This window comes from Candoia aspera, chromosome 3 (assembly GCF_035149785.1).
Source record: "Candoia aspera isolate rCanAsp1 chromosome 3, rCanAsp1.hap2, whole genome shotgun sequence".
NCBI classification, from domain to species: Eukaryota; Metazoa; Chordata; class Lepidosauria; order Squamata; family Boidae; genus Candoia; species Candoia aspera.
This window is the reverse complement of record NC_086155.1, coordinates 35,104,757-35,121,478: the sequence shown is the minus strand read 5'-3', so window position 1 is coordinate 35,121,478 and position 16,722 is coordinate 35,104,757. Positions and strand designations below refer to the sequence as shown.

Below are 16,722 nucleotides of genomic sequence, written 5' to 3'. Positions count from 1 at the left end.
TCAACTCCAAACATCTTAAAGTTGCCAAGGTTGCGAAACCGTGTTAATCTGATAGTCTAATAATTACAACAATTTTTGCAAGCAGGAGACGGCTTGCAGCCCTAGGTGCTCTCTTGTACAGCATTCAGATGCCACTGTTGTTGCCACTTAAAAGCCGGAGCGTCACAGACTTACAAAACAAAAATCCACCTCAGCAATCCGCTCCACGCTTTGGGGCGCTCCTGCTGGCTCCTCCCCGTGGGCCGAGCCCTGGCAGCGTCCCACCCTTCAGCCACCCCCCACCGGCACGCCTCCACCGCCGCCGCTGCTGCTGCCGCCGCTGCCGCTGCGGGCCTCTGGATTCCACTCGCCATGGCGGGCCGGGACACAGCGAGTGCCTGCAGCGCCGACTCCTTCCGGCTGCGGCATCTGCACTTGGCTCTGCGCGTCGACTTCGGGCCAGCGGGTTCCGGGCGTTTGCGAGGCTCGGTGAGGCTGGAGTTGACGTGCTTGCGGGATCATGTGAGCGAGATCATCCTGGACTCGCATCCCAGCGTGGAGGTGGAAAGCGCCGGTCTCGCACCGCCGAGGAGCCGACGCCACGAGGAAGAAAAAGGCCAAGAGCCGGGCGCCCTACGCCCCGTCTCTTTCCAGAACCGTCCGTTCGCCAGTTACGGCTCCGCGCTGCACGTCACCCTGCCTGAACCTCTGATCTGCGGTGACGCGGTGGTGCTGGAGATCGCCTACCGAGCGGGAGGGGGTCCCGGGGTGAGTGGCTGAGGGAGGGGCGGCCCGACCTGGCAATGGGTTGGTGTTCTGCCCCCCACCCCCATTTTCGTCCCGCTCCTTCACTTCTCTAGTGAGCAAGGCTCATCCTTGCCCTTATAGTGGCTGCATGATGGCTCCATAGTGAAAGAAGGCACTCTGTACGTGCTTAGGAGTGCCACCGTAACTGCCCAGGGTATAGTGTTTTCAACTTATTAGACAAACTGGGGGATAATTCTTAAGCTTAAATATGCCATCCTCCCTTGCTATTATGAAATAATAGATGGCAACACCTAGTTGACTTTGGCTGAAAAAAATAAGCATGCTCAGACTTGATTAGTACATGGATGGGAGACCACCAAGAAATCCCAGAATTGTAGACTAGAACAGAGTCCAAAGTCATCTTGGAAGGAGGCAAACAACTCCTGTACTGCTGCCAAGAAAATAATATGGGGATTCCTGTGTAGTCACTAGAAGCCCAGCTCAGCTCAAGGGAGACCATTACCTTGACCTTCCTATAGTGCCATCATCACACCATTGACCCTGATGATGGCATGTATAGTGTTTGGGTTGTTTGCCAAACAAGGGAGAGAGGCAGTACAAACCGCTTGTAGTTCTCATCTCTTTGTGGATCAGCATCAGCATGTGGTGAGGCCATCACTTCCCTTGATCTGGTTCAGCGCTCTCTCATCTGGTGCTTTCCTAGCTGCCATTTTCTTCCTCCCTTTGACACACTGGCCGGGAATGATAGGGGCTGTAGTCCAACTCATGGGGAGGAGGAGCGAACTAGAGCTGCAGCAAAAGCTAAGGCTGTGGGTATGGAAGGCAGGCTTCCCTGATCTTCTTCTGTAACTTCTACCTCTTCCTTTTTTGCTGGGGGCAAAACAGGTTTGGCATTTCCTGTCCTATTTAGGGAAAACTCCAAAGCAAAGATTGAAATGGCCCAGAGCAGTGCAGTTCCTGTAAATAAAGTGGGACCACAATACAGATGTCTGTAAAGTTACCCTGTGTTGGCTGACTTAATCTGTACTGACTGTGTTCCTTTAAAAATAAAGATTCCTTCCCTAATCTGGTGCCCTCCAGATGTGTTTAGACCACAGTTCCTGGATTTACCAGCCAGCAAAGCCTTGGAAATTTCTGTAAATTAAAATCCCAATGCAGGGCTGCTGTAGATTGGATTTTGTATCAGCTGGCTGTTTCTCCCCCTGAGAAATGATGATATAAGCATTTATGGTATAATCCCCAAACACCCATTAATCAGGAGCGATAGGTGATGTGGATTTGGGGATTGGAAGAGGTTTGTGTCAAAGATGGTTTGTAGGCTTGAATTGAGGTGGACCCTCCAACAGAAAGGCTTCCTTGCAAAGGTTGATGAAAAGCTGTGTTCCCCAAGCAAAATATTTTGTTTCCCTAAAATTGACCGCTTCCTGATGGTGTATGTGTGACCAAATTGGCATCCATATCTCTACTGTCATTCACATGATGCAATTCATATGGAATTGACTCCCATAAATGAGATTTGTGCTATCTAGCTTTACACAATGCATAATTAAACTTTGGAATTTGCTACCATGAGATGTGCTGACTACCAGCTTGGCTGGCTTCAAAAAAGGGTTGGAACAATTCAGGGAAGCCATGGGGATCAGTGGCTATTAGCCTTGATGGCAGTGGGACTGCCTCTGAAGGCCATCTGCTGGGAAACTGTTGGGCTTCCTTGTGCAGCTTGTTGGCCACTGTGAGAACAGACTGCTGGTGTAGATGGGCCGGGGGTCCGATCCAGCAGGGCACAGCTTCTGTTCTTATGTCTCCTCCCATCCCCAATCACTGCATTTATACTTTATTTGATAATTTTGAGGCCACATTCCTTACTGTTGCAAACATTAGAACAAAACAGAGTTTGTTGTTTGGGCAAAGCTCATACTGATAAATGTTTCATTTTTAAATAAAACCAGTTACAGCAGCATTACAGATTAACCCATGTGTAAGAAAGGGGGAAAAAAAATCTCCTTTCCTTAGCTTTCCTTAATCCCAACATCTCCAGTCTTTGTAATATTGATTTGCATTAATATACTTTGTGGAAATAAGTTGAACATCACGTGAGCCCAAGACCAGGTGATCAATTCCTTCAGAAATAATTCACAGCAGCAGTTCTGGAAAGCTGAAGATTTGGGTTGCACAGCTAAAAGATTTGGGTATGTGAAGAATGTTTACCTCTAAACGCAGATGAGCCTGGACAATTTTAGTTTTCATCTGACTTTCATATTTGAAAAATTCATTTATTTATCATATTTATATACCACCCAATTTACAGAAACATGACTCAGCAGCATACAATAAAGCCATAAAAAACAGTAATCGCAAGAATACTCTAAAATTAAAACATAAATATTATTATTATTATATAAAAAAAACTAAAGGATAGGGAAAGTATAAATGTTACAGACAATACAGTTACCCCATTTCCATGAGACCCCCAAGCCTGTTGACTTAACCAGATTTTAAGGGACTTCTGGAAGGACATCGAGGGGGCCAGTGTCACCTCAGGGGTGGATGATGTTCCACAAGGTGGGCGCCACAGCAGAAAAGGCCTCACAAAACAAAGTTCCTTAGCAGTCTCTTCTGCCAGGCCTGATGGGGTGGGAAGAAGTAATCAGGAAGAGGCAGTCCCTCAAATACTTCTCAGCTCACTGTTGGCATCAGGTGGAGGGTGATATTAAAATCATCTTTGCTTTGGTAAAGGGGTGGCTGGGCCTAATGAAGATCTGTTCATTCTTTGTTAAGGTTGGTGAAAACCAGAGTAGCATCAAGAGAGCCTGACAGTTTAATCCTGTGCCCACTTTTACAGATTTCCTGTCTGGATTCTTATCAAACTGCCCAGAAGGGAAGGCTGTTTCTTTACACCTCTGGCTTTCCTGTGCTCAGCTGGTCCCTTTTCCCAGAATTTCACACTCCAGCTGTCAAGAACACATACTCTGCTCATGTTCAGAGCTTCCCATTGCTTATGGAAGGCTGTTTTTTTGTCTCCTGGCAGGTATGTTGGCTTATACCCGAGCAGACTGCAGGAAAACAGAAGCCCTACATGTACACTCAAGGCCAGGCTGTTCTGAATAGATCCGTTTTCCCCTGCTTTGACACCCCTGCAGTTAAAAGTTCATATTCAGCTGTTATAAAGGTAAGGAGTTCCTTAATTGCACAGGAGCAGAGCACGCTTAAACTCCATAATTAAGTGTGTCTTTAACCTAGAATTCATTACAGGAGAGATTGCTGTACATTTTTTAAAAATGCCATCTCGCTTTTCTTTCCTCAAGGTGGTGTCCACAGGGCTTTCAGAGCCTGAAGTCATGCATCATATTAACCTATGGTTTGTTTCACCCTGTTTTGCTTTGAATATGTCCTAATAGCTGGCATTGTACAAGGCAAAACCAAGCAAACAAGACTGGAGTGATAGTTACTTTTCAGTGCTGATATTCTCCATTATGTGTCTCCCACGATATAGACCATAAACCGATATCAGCTTTGCCTTCAAAACCTGAAGAAGGTGTGAACTCACCCAGACAGTTTTCCACCCAACCACAGTTTTCGCTTTTCTTTTGCATAACTGTTGCTTCTTGAATCTTCAGTTGCAAGCTCCCTTCCAAAAAGAGGAGTTTGGGTTTTGAGAGATGGAGGCCTTCTGGAGGTCAGCTCCTGTGCATTGTACTCATTGCTATGTATTCTGCCACGTGCACAATGACATTTCACTGTGTAGATGTCTTCAGTAGCATTTGCATATTCTCTCCTTTTGCAGAAAATAGTCCTCACCCTTTCTTTCCATCTAGATTGTGAGGAAAATGAAAGGGGTTAATCCTTCTTCCCAAGGCAAGACTAGGTATGCTGTTTTCTGCCACTCAGCCAGTTTTTCTTTTCTCTTTTCTTAGGTCCCTGCAGGCTTCACTGCTGTGATGAGTGCAATTACCAGGGAGAAGCAGAAGGGGAACACTTTCCATTTCGAGATGCCTCACCCCATCCCTTCCTATTTGGTGGCCCTGGTTGTTGGGGACATTGTTTCAGCAGAAGTGGGACCAAGGTAACAGGCTGCTACAAAGATAACTGTCATTTTAATCCAAGATTGCTGGAGAGGGCTAATCTTCTCCAGATGAATCCTAGGAAGGGAATTGCAATCTGGCTTCCCTTGGGATTGGTGGAAAGCTCTTCCCACAATCAGGTGGCAGTGGTGGAGCACAGGGGAAAGTCCTTATTCCGCCCACTGGCCCTGTCTCTCAAAATGGTTTCTTACCCCATGCCTCTCTAACCAGTTTGGGTGGTTCTTCAGATTTGATTCTGAAAAGGTGTTGCAAAGTTTGCAGAGGCACAAATGTAGCACCTGACTGCAGCCACTGTTTAAAGCAGCCACATCTTTCCCCAGGGCCATGCGGCAACAGCAGTACTATCTTGCCCTTCAGCATTACTCAGTACAGGTCTGTTTTTTGCTCAGTTTGGGAACTGAGGTAGCGATGAGTGAATGTGTGTACAAACTGAGATTTGCATCTGGCCCTGGATATTATCAGCCAGCATTTAAGAAGAATAAGCAGTTATTCTCTTTGTCTCTTTCTAAACAAAAAGCCCTGTTGCACTTTGCATATTTCTGCCTGACCCCTGAGATTTCTGACACATTTTCTATTTAGTTGCATTTTTTACATTTATTCTATGTGGGAGATCTTCAGTAAAAAAGGAGAACTGTTTTAAAATAGGCCTGCTCCCTGCTAGAATGGCTCCATTGCTCCTTGTCCAGGACAGAATATGCTCTACCTTGCCATAGGCATCCAAGTGTGCACAAAGGTCAGTATGTGTGTTGTGGCTCGCTGCTTACACAGCTAGGGATATTCTCTTACCTCTTAGGCTGACCATCCTGCCGTTTTTGCTTTCTCCCCAGGAGTCATGTATGGGCTGAGCCCTGCCTGATTGAGGCCGCTAAGAAAGAGTACGAAGGTGTGATTGAAAAGTTTCTTACCGCAGGAGAGAAGATTTTTGGTCCATACATATGGGAAAGGTACCCCTTTTGTTGCTGAACCTGTTTCAAAAAGGAAAGCATTCCCAGGAAAGCACCCATCCTCCCAAACAGAAGCACACACTTAGGCAGAGCTATTCTTGCCTGTTTTTCACCAAAAAAAAGGGCAATCCAGGGCTCCACGTGTTGCCCAGCCTGGTTTTGGGGCAGCTCCTAGAGCAGTGTTTCTCAACCTTGGCCACTTTCAGGTGTGTCGACTTCCCGGCCAGCAAGGCTGGCTGGGGAATTCTGGGAGTTGAAGTCCACCTATCTGAAAGTGGCCAAGGTTGAGAAATACTGCCCTAGAGTATTCCGAGATTGGGCCTGCCAAAACCTGAGAGCAACATGCCAACATTTTATGGCAGTGATTTTTTTAGCAAAGTAACTAGCAAAATAGGTGTATGTAGGCTTAACATCTTTTACTTTAGAAAAAACCCTCCCATAATAAGCAAAATAAAACAAAAAACTCTGGGCCTCAGACTTGTGGTGCCTGCCCCCTGCTATGATGTCATTCACATGCTCCGCATGGCTCTTGGAGACTGAAAGAAGTGGGAGGGGGCTGTGTAGTCCTTGGTGGAAAAAAATACTGCCCATCCCTGTTCTCAGCCGCACTAGGATGAAATCATAGCTGAGTGACAGAATCTAGGCTTTGATGGGAGAAGGTGTTAGGTTTAAACTCTGCTCTTCCCAAGTAGGATTAGGGGGAAAAAACCAGTCTGACATCCTGATCATCAGTATAGGCAATCCTGAGGTACGTAGTTTTGTGACCTGACTTTGTGTAAGGTGGTCTTCTCTTCCTGGTGCACCCAGAGGGGTTGGAACTGCACCTGCAAGAATTTCAGCCAGCATCCCAACACACATCTAGAGCACATGAAGTTGGAAAAGATGCATGCCCCGTACGTCCATCTCTTGAATCAAACTTCTTGATTCATTGGCCCGTCTTTTTTCAAAGGCAAAAAGAAGCTTTACATCTCACAGGGATGCTCACCTAGTTGCAGCACAATTCCCGGAAAATACTGTATGTGTTTTGTTTAAGGAGTTTAGGCATGTCAAAGCACCTTTTTGCCTTTGAATCTGAAACGCTGCACAGCCCTGCCTCAGTGTAAAGCTCTGGCCCAAAAATGCTCAGTGCAGCATCACTGGACAAATAACCCAGGGCACATCTATGATGAGTGCACTGGGAACTTTGGCTGGGGAAGGAGGAGGATTACCAAAGGGCAGCAGAGTCATTTCTCAGTTAAGAGAACGGGACTGGTGCAACCATCAGGAGCTGAGGCAAGGTGGATTGCCTGAGAAGTCTGATATACATTCACTTTATTTCTGGATTCTGCTAGCTGAAATTGGTGAAATAAACTCAATGTTGCAGTGTGGTATGTAGGAACATATTAGAATATGATTCACATAACAAGAGATAGTCTTCTGACTAACACTTTTCGCTTTTGATAGATATGATGTCCTGTTTATGCCACCTTCTTTCCCATTTGGGGGGATGGAAAACCCCTGTATCACCTTTGTGACACCCTGCCTGTTGGCTGGCGATCGTTCCCTGGCAGATGTGATCATCCATGAAATCTCACATAGTTGGTTTGGAAATCTGGTCACCAATGCCCATTGGGGGGAGTTCTGGCTGAACGAGGGCTTCACCATGTATGCCCAAAGGCGGATTTCTGCAGTACTCTATGGTGAGTGGTTGATGACCAATGCCCAGAGTTAAGCCATCCCCATCCTGGCAGCCTCCAGATGTGTTTGGCTAGCAGCTCCCAGAATATCTACGTTCTGTGTCCAGTGTTTACGAAGAGGATGTTATCAAACTGTATCAAAGTGATACAGCTGCCTAAGAGGACTACAGTGTACTCATAAATGCTCCCAGTGAACTTTTAGACTTCCACCCTTGAGGAGTGACAAGCTGAATTTGTGTACGGTTAAATATATGCCATTGAGAGAAGGGGGTGGGGTGCTCTTGTTTTTATTGCACTTCCAGTAGGATTTGCCTTGCCTGGCAAATTTGTAGCAGTGCATTCTTGTGTCCCTGTTGCTTTGGTGCTGCTCTCCTAATGACCATCTCACGACTGTGGTTGACGGCTGATTCCAGAGCACCAAAGTGGCAGTTCTGGTTTTATTGCTTGGCTGCTGCCAGAGGCTTCATAACCTGAGTTGCTCCTGTTGATTCCCCCTAAAATCAGGTGCTGCTTATACTTCTTTGGAAGCTGCTACAGGGAGAGCTTTGCTTCGTCAGCACATGGACAATGTTGGGGAAGATCATCCTCTCAACAAGCTCAGGGTGCAAATTGAACCAGGTCTGTACTGATCTAAAGCAGTGTTTCTCGAACCCGGCAACTTTAACATGTGTGGACTTCAACTCCCAGAATTCCCAGAAGTCATAGCAGTTAACTCTGGAGTGTAGGTCTTTGTGGCTGGTCCTTCCAGCAGCTAGGCAGCCCTTTGTCTCTTACCTATCTTGCTCCCAAGAGGACCAGTTGTGGGAATGTTAAATGAGAGGTAATTCTTAAGAACCTGCCATGCTGAAGTTCTATGTTTGATTATTTCCAGTGAGGCTACTCTTCCCGCATTAACAAGTTGATTGGTTCTGCTAATTTCAGCTTGTATATTTGTCCCTTTCAGGTGTTGATCCTGAAGACACATATAACGAAACTCCTTATGAAAAGGGTTACTGTTTTGTCTCATACCTTGCCCATCTTGTGGGGGATCAGCCTAAGTTTGATGCTTTTCTGCAGGTACTGTATGTTAGCCTGGAATTTGTCTGTGCTTTGCACTCATCTCATTATGCATTTTCAGAGGATGCTGCTTTGCGTTCAAGTTTAGAAAGCTGCATATGGTTCTGATCATTGTATCATGCCATATATTCTGATCAGGAATAGTGTAGATCAGGTAAAGATACAGAACAATAGAGAGGATGAACGTTTTGTTGAAGCTACATGATTATAGTGCCAGGGACATGAAGGAAGTATAGAAAATTATGCATGGTGTTGGAAAAAAGAATAGGAAAACTTCTCTCTTTTTGTCATGACAATGTGTGGTGGCCTATCGAAGGGAGATAAAAGGCATTGTTCACTGTGAAATTTGCAGTCATATTGATGGCTACCAATTTGATGGCTTTAAAAGGAGATTAGACAAACCCAGGGCCAATTTGCCGCTCAATATCAGTTGCTGAGGAATATGGGTAAGAGGAGGTGAGTGCTATAGCAGTCATGTTCTGTGGTAGGAATTCCTTAAGCATCTCTTTACAAACACCCCCACCCCCACACTCCCTGTGAGGAGAATGTTGGAATACACAGACCTGTAGTCTGATCTAGCATACCCATCTAAGTTCACCTCTGACAGTGAACCAACAGCTTTTGGAGCATGGTTGCATCATGCCATTCAGTAAAGTAAGCGTTTGCTGCTAGTACAATCCCAAGCAAATCAGAGTTCATTTTGCTGTTATAATACTGCTTGGGATTGAAGCAAGAAGTCACCAAAGTTAAAGATGCTAGAGGAGTAGGGCAATTTTTTTGTGCTGCTTCTCCAGTGAAAGGCATTCTAGCTGGCTGCATGAATAACATATACGGAGCCTTCAGTTGGTTTTAAGAAATAGTAAGCCAATTAAGTAAGCAAGGCTGTCTTCCAGATGACATGGAAGGTTGGCTTTTCAAATTTACAAGGTTTGGGGAATTGAAAAAATGTGGAATTTTTTTTTTTAAAGCAGAGATTGATACTGTAGCTCTCAGGCTACAACCAAGGAGGTAGAAGTAAGCTGAGCCTGAATTTGGCAAGGGAGCCTTATATGCGAAGAACATTTATGAGACATTGATAAAAAAGAGCTGAAAGACCAGAGATGAACCAGTAGATTGCAGCATAATTCAGGACAATTTCTTTTTGTGGCAGGCTTATGTGAACCAGTTCAAATTTCAGAGCATCACAGCAGATGATGCCCTCAACTTCTACTTGCAGTATTTCCCAGAATTGAAGAAGCAAGGGGTGGACACCATTCCAGGTCAGCAAAGACATTATAGATAACAAAATCATTCAGTTACCATAAGGCAGCAGAACATTTCTGTTTTTCCTAACTCTCTGGGTAGCAATTCCCCCCAGAGTCCTCCTGGACCATTTTGTAGATCAATTAGCTCCATGTTTTCCTGTCTCCAGTTGCTAGAATAACTCGATTCTGCTGAGTTATTCACTGTTTTGCTCCCACTCTGGTTGTTTTTTTATTGGAAATTGTGTGCTAGTTCCCATAAGCTAAAAATAGCGAAGGCTCTGCTATCTTTAAAGTTTCTGCCTGACCGCAGTACAGGTTAGAATAAAAAGTCAGTTGGAAAACATCTTACCTTGGTTCCTGGAAAAAGGCCTTGTGGCAATGTTGCTGAACTCAGCAGCATCCATGTAGTGAACACTCCTATAAAGTGTTCTTATAATAAGTCAGACAGTTGCTGCTCTGTCAGCAGCAATTCCAAGGCTGGAGAGAGGAATAATTTGCAGACATGATGCATAAAGGACTGATCTCATATCTGCAAATTACATGTACCGTTGCAAGTGCTCTGCTACCACCATGTATAGAAGGCTTGCAGTCCAGAACGTTATCACTGTGCCAAATATTAAGTGTTTCTGATATCTGATGGCAGGAGCATTCTTAATCAGATAAATCTAACATATGTCCTTAGCCCTAAGAAGAAGTTAACAAGTTGTTTTTAAAAGTTTGTTCTTTCCCACTCACTGTTTCTCACAAATATTTGTTTTAAAACTTCCCCAAAGTGCTTGCACAAAGCTGGAAATTATGAGAATTGAAATCTTACACATTTGAGGAAGGTGGTTGAAGAGAGCATGCTTAAGGGAATGTACACACTGTGTGCAGACAAAGCCCCAATGCCCATTTCTTTCTAAATTAAAATAGCCTGGGAAAACACGTTTAATTAGGAAACATTAGGGAGGAGGGGCTTTTAAGTGCCCATTGGATCTTCTCTTTTTCTGCTTCAAGTTTATTCTTGCAATAAAGTAACAGGTAAGGAAGTGGCATCAACAAAATGGTAGGTAGGGAATATGTTAAACTAACCTACATTGCCTCTGTCTAGGGAAAAATACACCTTTCAAAGATGCTGTTATTTAAAAAAAAAAACTGGCCATTGGCACTCTGCTAAGCATGCTTGCTTTTAATGCCACCTTGAATGTTTTTAAACAGAATGCACAGATTTTGAATTTGTGTAATGAAGCATGTATCTTGCCCAAAGACAAGACATCAAGAAGCAGATTTATTTATGGAATCTATCGTTAGTCTGAATTAGACCATAGAAAATAGACCAGAATTTTAAAACAGCAAGACATCAAGATGTCATTATTCAGTCTAGGCCAATATGGCATGCCATTTATTCTTAAAAGAAGCCTAATCTTCAGGAAACAACTAGTTCTCCTTCAGGATTTGCTAATTTCAGTTTGAGTGTAAGTCAGAAGCCAATGTACATAGATTCATGTGAATATGTGAGTACATGGAATCCAGCTGTTGATATGTTGCATAGCCCCTAGGATATATAGCCCATGGAACAAGGCAGACCTGTGGTATCTTCTTTTTTATAAGAATTTTATTAAGTTTCAAGCAAAGATAAAAGCTACAGAAAAACAAAAAATACAAAGAAAAAAAAAGAAAAAACTAAAAAAGTGTAGAAACACAAGAGAAATTTTTTCAAAATTACAAAAAGAGGTGACTTGCAACTTTTAATAGCAAGGGCATACAACAATTTTCCATAATCAATCCCTTTCTCTATATTAAACCAAAATCACATTATCTCTATAAATTATTCCTTTGGCACATTATAAAAATCACTAAATATAGTTGCTCCCTCCCCTTATATTAAAAGGAAAAAATATATAAACCTCCTAATCAACTTCCCCCTCAAAGATAACATTTATTTAATTATTTCCTTCCTACTACTATTCTATACATTCCTGTCTACTATAATAAAGATCAAACTAAAGAACATATAAATTGTCTGCTATTGTACTTGATCATACAACAATTTTAATAATCTTAATCATATTAAACCCAAAACCAGACATTTATTATTTTTTATTATACCTTAATAATCTTAATCCAAATGGTTAAAGATAAATGAAATCAGACAGACCCTAAAAGTAATCCAGATAAATATTCTTAAACCCTTATCCCACTTCAAAATAAACCTGTTGTGGACATTGCTGATGGAGAGGGAGGGGCCCCTCTCAAGGGGAAGAAGCGCACGCGTAGTTCTGATTCTCTTCAGCTTTCTTTCAAGAAATCCTGAACAGAAATGCCTTAACTTTCTGAGCTTTTCTAGAAGGAATCGCTGATACTTTGTCAGTTTAGCAGGATTCTGTACTATAGGGCAGAACAATAAACACTAGAGCTAAGCATCTGATCTCAGCGTGGTTCTTAGTCTTAAATCTTGACAAAACCAGAGCATTTACATATCGCCAGAATACGCACAGATCTTTTTTCTTAAAAAAATCAAACAGCCCAACTGTCCCCCTCAAAAACTCAGACTTCACTTCAGGAGACCTCCCATACATAATAATCCCTTCTTTTCCATGGCGTTCCATCAGAAGATCAGTTTCACTTATGGCTTGCAATTTGATCTCTGCCTTTAATTTCTTCAACTCAACTATCTGATCTTCATCCAGCATTTCAACAGAAGTCCCAATCCCACTCTTAGAAGAGACATTTCTGTCGCTGTTAAATTCCTGTTTCATCCACAAGATCCCCAACCAAATGTCACATTTTAGACCTCATATTTTCCACAGTGTCCTGAATGCCTTGCATAAAAACTTTGTAGGAATCAGAAAGAATCTGTTTAAAATCTTGTTGGAAGTCAGAGAAAGTCTGTTTAAAATCCTCCATGTCTCACGCAGTAGATTATGGCGCCCCCTAGGAGCTTAACCAGCGAAAGTCAAAGATATGAAAGAATTCTGAAATATGTTTACATAAGCGAAGTTTAGATATGCAGACAGTTCCCCAGGGAAAGTAGAAGCAGAAAACTGAACATTCAAAACAGCCCATTCAACGTGTAGGAAAATGCTAATATCTTCAAATTTAGTAGAAAAATAATAACAGGGGGACAATTATTTACTCTCAGTCCTCCTTAATATTTGGATGGAAAACAAAGTCCAAAACTTAAAAAGAACTTTTTAAAAAATTGATCCCCAAAATAACAATAAATACCAAGAGAACCACTTCTCCTTGCTGTAGAAAGCTCTCTTAGGGTATGTATACTTAAAAGAAATATAAATTGGGTGATTTAGAAATGGGATGGCCGGTCTTAGTGTTCTTTAAGGCTACAGCGCGACTTGGAAATGGTGACATCCCAGCCTCCTGGCTAGCTCTTACCAGTTGAGCGCAAATGCTGTTTGCGATCTTCTGGCTGCAAGCAGCTGTCCAGAGGACAGATGGGGTGATTCCAGGTGTTCTCCTTTTTCTGGAAAAACACTCCTGAGCTTCAGGAAAAATCTGCCAGACCCTGAAAAAACTGCCGTGTTGTTAGTTCTGCCCGCTGAGCCCGTGGGCACAGCTGTTCAGTCCACCATGTCCCCACCAGAAGTCCCGTGGTATCATTTTTGATGTGGAAAGAATCACTGTTCATTAGATGAACCATTCTGTAGTAACTCAGGAACCACTTCTCTAGTTGAGGTTCTGGATTTTCTGGCACTGACTGAAATAACCTTTTTCCCACTCAGTGAAGATAATTTTTCTCTTAGCTTAATTTCTACTTGAGTTTGAATCAGTCTCATGGTTGAGAAGATGCTAGTTATATCACAGAGTTCTGCTTTGTTTGAAGATTGGAACCAATGTGCCTGTTCTTTCATGACAGAGGATCACAGAAGGAATGGTGATATTGTGGAATGCTTGCTGAGACATGAATGACCATATTTGTTTTCACTTTCAATTGTCATCTGCTAGTAAAAAATATGCCTCTTGGGCACAATTGGAAGAAGCATTGGGATAATGTACATGAAATACTTCAGAAATTGAACTATGTTACTGAAATCTTTAGTTGCAATTTTGTTAATTACTGACACAGATTCCAACTAGGAGATTTTTTTTTCTTTCCCTTTGTTCCTGTGGCAGGCTTTGAGTTTGACCGATGGCTGAATACACCTGGTTGGCCCCCGTACCTTCCTGATCTTTCGCCTGGAGAATTGTTGATGAAGCCAGCTGAGAAACTGGCAGAACTCTGGGCATTTCCTGACCACGACATGGAAGCAATTAGAGCAGTAGATATCTCTGCATGGAAGGCCTACCAGCTGGCCTATTTCCTAGATAATATCTTGCAGAAATCTCCTCTACCAGATGGTGAGACACCTTCCGCTAAACTGAAGGTGTGACCGCAGCTCTATAAGGAAGCTTTATGGAGGCTGACCTAGTGGGATGCAAGCTGGCAGTTCCAGAAACTAGCGATTGCATGGGTATGAGAGGCTTTCAGGCACAGAAAGATCTTGGAATTTGCCTTTCCTTTAACAGTCATTATAAAAATAAAACAAAATAGCCTTCAAACAGGTAATCATGCTAGTTATTAAAAATATAAAAATCTTGTAGCACTTGAAAAAACAGTAGGAGCGCTTGAAAAAACAGAAAGCTTGAGTATATTGCGGAGATAAAATGAAACAGGAATCTGAGAGTGCTTAATATGCAACAGGTAATCTGACATGTGCTTTCTCAAATATGCATGAAAGATAAGCACAGTGACCATTAAAAAAGTAATTGAAAGAGTATCATTGTCCAGAGTGCCATGGACATTTCTATCCTGAGGAAAAACTTACCTTCATTGTCCTTCCATATTAAGGGCATATTGAGAAGATGAGTGCCTTGTATCCTAAGATCTCTAAAGCACAGAATGCTGAGCTGTGTCTTCGTTGGTGCCAAATTGTGCTCAAGAATAATCATGAAGCAGAGTTTGATAAAGTGAAAGACTTTCTTCGCAGCCAGGTTGGTGTTTGATATTGCTGCATGGGGATAGTTCCTAGAAACACTAAAGTACTGACTTTTTTCAATGCTTTGTTGGAAATTAAGAGGGTTAGGCTTGATATGTTGTTCATAGGTCTATCAGATCTGGGTTGGAAAAAATCCAGACAGCCATTACAGGTAGTCCTTGCCTAACAGCCCTAATTGGGACTGGAATTTCCATTGCTAAGTGAAGTGGTCATTAGGCAAAACATCATGTGACTGCACTGCTTAGCAATGGCAGTTCCAGTAGTCCCGGTTGCAGTCTTTAGGAAAGGAACTCACACTTGTGCCCCGTGCGAACTGCCGGCTCCGTCATGCTGCCTCCTCCCTAGCTGGGACTGGCAAGCTCCGGCAGATGAGGCTGGGCCACCCTGCTGTGCTCGCCTCCACCTCAGCTCCCCCCACCCTCCTGTCTCCCCACATCTCTGCCCTTTTGGCCGCCCCGCACTCTGCCCTCACTGCCTCCTCCTGCTGCCCCCAGCTGCCCCTTGCCATCGTCCTCCTCCTGCTGCTGACCAGGCATGCCCGGCTGAGGCAGCTGCTGGCCCTTTGCAATGCTTCTGCAAGCACCTCATGAGGCATTGTGAAGGGCCGGCAGCTGCCTCAGCTGGGTGTGCCTTGTCAGCAGCGGGAGGAAGACGACAGCAAGGGGCAGCTGGGGGTGGCAGGTGTGGCAGAGTGCAGGACGGTGGGGGTGCAGGGTGGAAAGCAGGGTGGCAGGGGCGGTGGAGTGTAGGGCATCCCAAAGGGCAGAGGTCAGGGAGAGGTAGGCAGGTAGGGGGAGTTGAAGTGCATGCTGTGGTTGTAAATGTGGGCAGGCTGCCAAGCACCCAAATTCTGATCACATGACTGTGGGGGGGGGCTGCAGTGGCTGTAACTACCATTTGTTCAGCACTGTTGTAACTTCAAAAGGTCACTGAACAAATAGTTATTAAGGGAGGAGTACCTGTAGTTTGGCTCACAGAATTAGCATTTTTAGTATTGCAGTGCTGCCATCTGGTGTCTAGATTTTTCCAGCCCGGGTCAGATAGCCCTAGTTGTTCAGCCCTATTGGGTACATGCACCACCATATAGCTGGGAATTCTGTTTTACCTGGATTGCAGTTATGCATGGAGGACCAGCCAGTATATGTCTAAATGGGGCTATTGTTATATATACGTTTGACAGCAGACATACTTTTGATTGCAACTTTTAATGAAGTTGCTGTAGCTTTGCAAGAATCTCTTTTCTATTTCTATCCAGCAACAGGCTGTTGTCTTACTACTTGCAGTTACAAGTTTTCAAGCCCAGAGTCCCAGTTTTGTCTGGATCCTAGATACAAAATCCAGTATACTGCCAGTATACTAAAAACTTCTATAACTGAAAAAGAAATGTTTAGTTGACTAGTATATCTTACAACAAGATTTGGAGAAAATTGCTACCCTCCTGAAAAAATTGCAGGATGCTATTGGCTTGTTAATAAGTTACTTTATGTTTTATTTCAGGGAAAACAGAAGTACACCCTTCCCATCTACCAGGCCATGATGAGTGGCTCAGAAACAGCTCAAGCATTGGCCGTGGAGGTGTTTTTATCCACTGCTTCACAGCTACACGTTAATGTCCAGAACTATGTAAAAAAGATCTTAGGTTTGAAAACTGAAGAAAGCTAAGAAGAAAGCCGCAAATACAGACCAGTTTGTATGAATGTCTGTGTGTGATCTGTGGGATTAAAGGAGTAGAAGAAATAAAGGCAATTTTCCAAACTTTTGCTGGTGTACAGGACTGGCTTCAATCTTCCTTTGATTAAATGCTGGAAATTTCAGGAGATTAAAGCTCCCCAAAGGTAATCTTTACTCATGGGTAACCTGCTAGGTAAAAGATCTTTGTTTCTTTTCTTTGTAAATTTTGAAAATGTTAAAAATACAGATTTAAATATACATACATACATGTTTCCAAGTAAATTAAAAGATATGAGCAACATGCATATTTCAATTAAAAATAGCTACCA

General features: G+C 43.4%; 1 protein-coding gene across 1 annotated transcript; it reads left to right on the top strand.

The window, feature by feature from the left end:
* Nucleotides 1–321: 321 nt before the first annotated feature.
* RNPEP (arginyl aminopeptidase) lies at nucleotides 322–16,480 on the top strand. The gene is made up of 11 exons (XM_063297357.1): nucleotides 322–747; nucleotides 3,776–3,916; nucleotides 4,662–4,810; nucleotides 5,657–5,773; nucleotides 7,217–7,452; nucleotides 7,954–8,067; nucleotides 8,393–8,505; nucleotides 9,656–9,764; nucleotides 13,860–14,084; nucleotides 14,575–14,717; nucleotides 16,220–16,480. The coding sequence occupies exons 1-11, from the start codon at nucleotides 352–354 to the stop codon at nucleotides 16,382–16,384; spliced, it is 1,908 nt and encodes a 635-aa protein (XP_063153427.1). The 5' UTR covers nucleotides 322–351; the 3' UTR covers nucleotides 16,385–16,480.
* The last annotated feature ends 242 nt before the right edge of the window (nucleotides 16,481–16,722 follow it).

Excerpts from the sequence above, each read along its gene's own strand:
- RNPEP (XM_063297357.1), top strand. The coding sequence starts at position 352 with ATGGCGGGCCGGGACACAGCGAGTGCCTGCAGCGCCGACTCCTTCCGG. Across the intron at positions 7,453-7,953 it reads GATTTCTGCAGTACTCTATG|GTGCTGCTTATACTTCTTTG; the intron begins GTGAGTGGTTGA and ends CCCTAAAATCAG. Across the intron at positions 14,718-16,219 it reads AAGACTTTCTTCGCAGCCAG|GGAAAACAGAAGTACACCCT; the intron begins GTTGGTGTTTGA and ends GTTTTATTTCAG.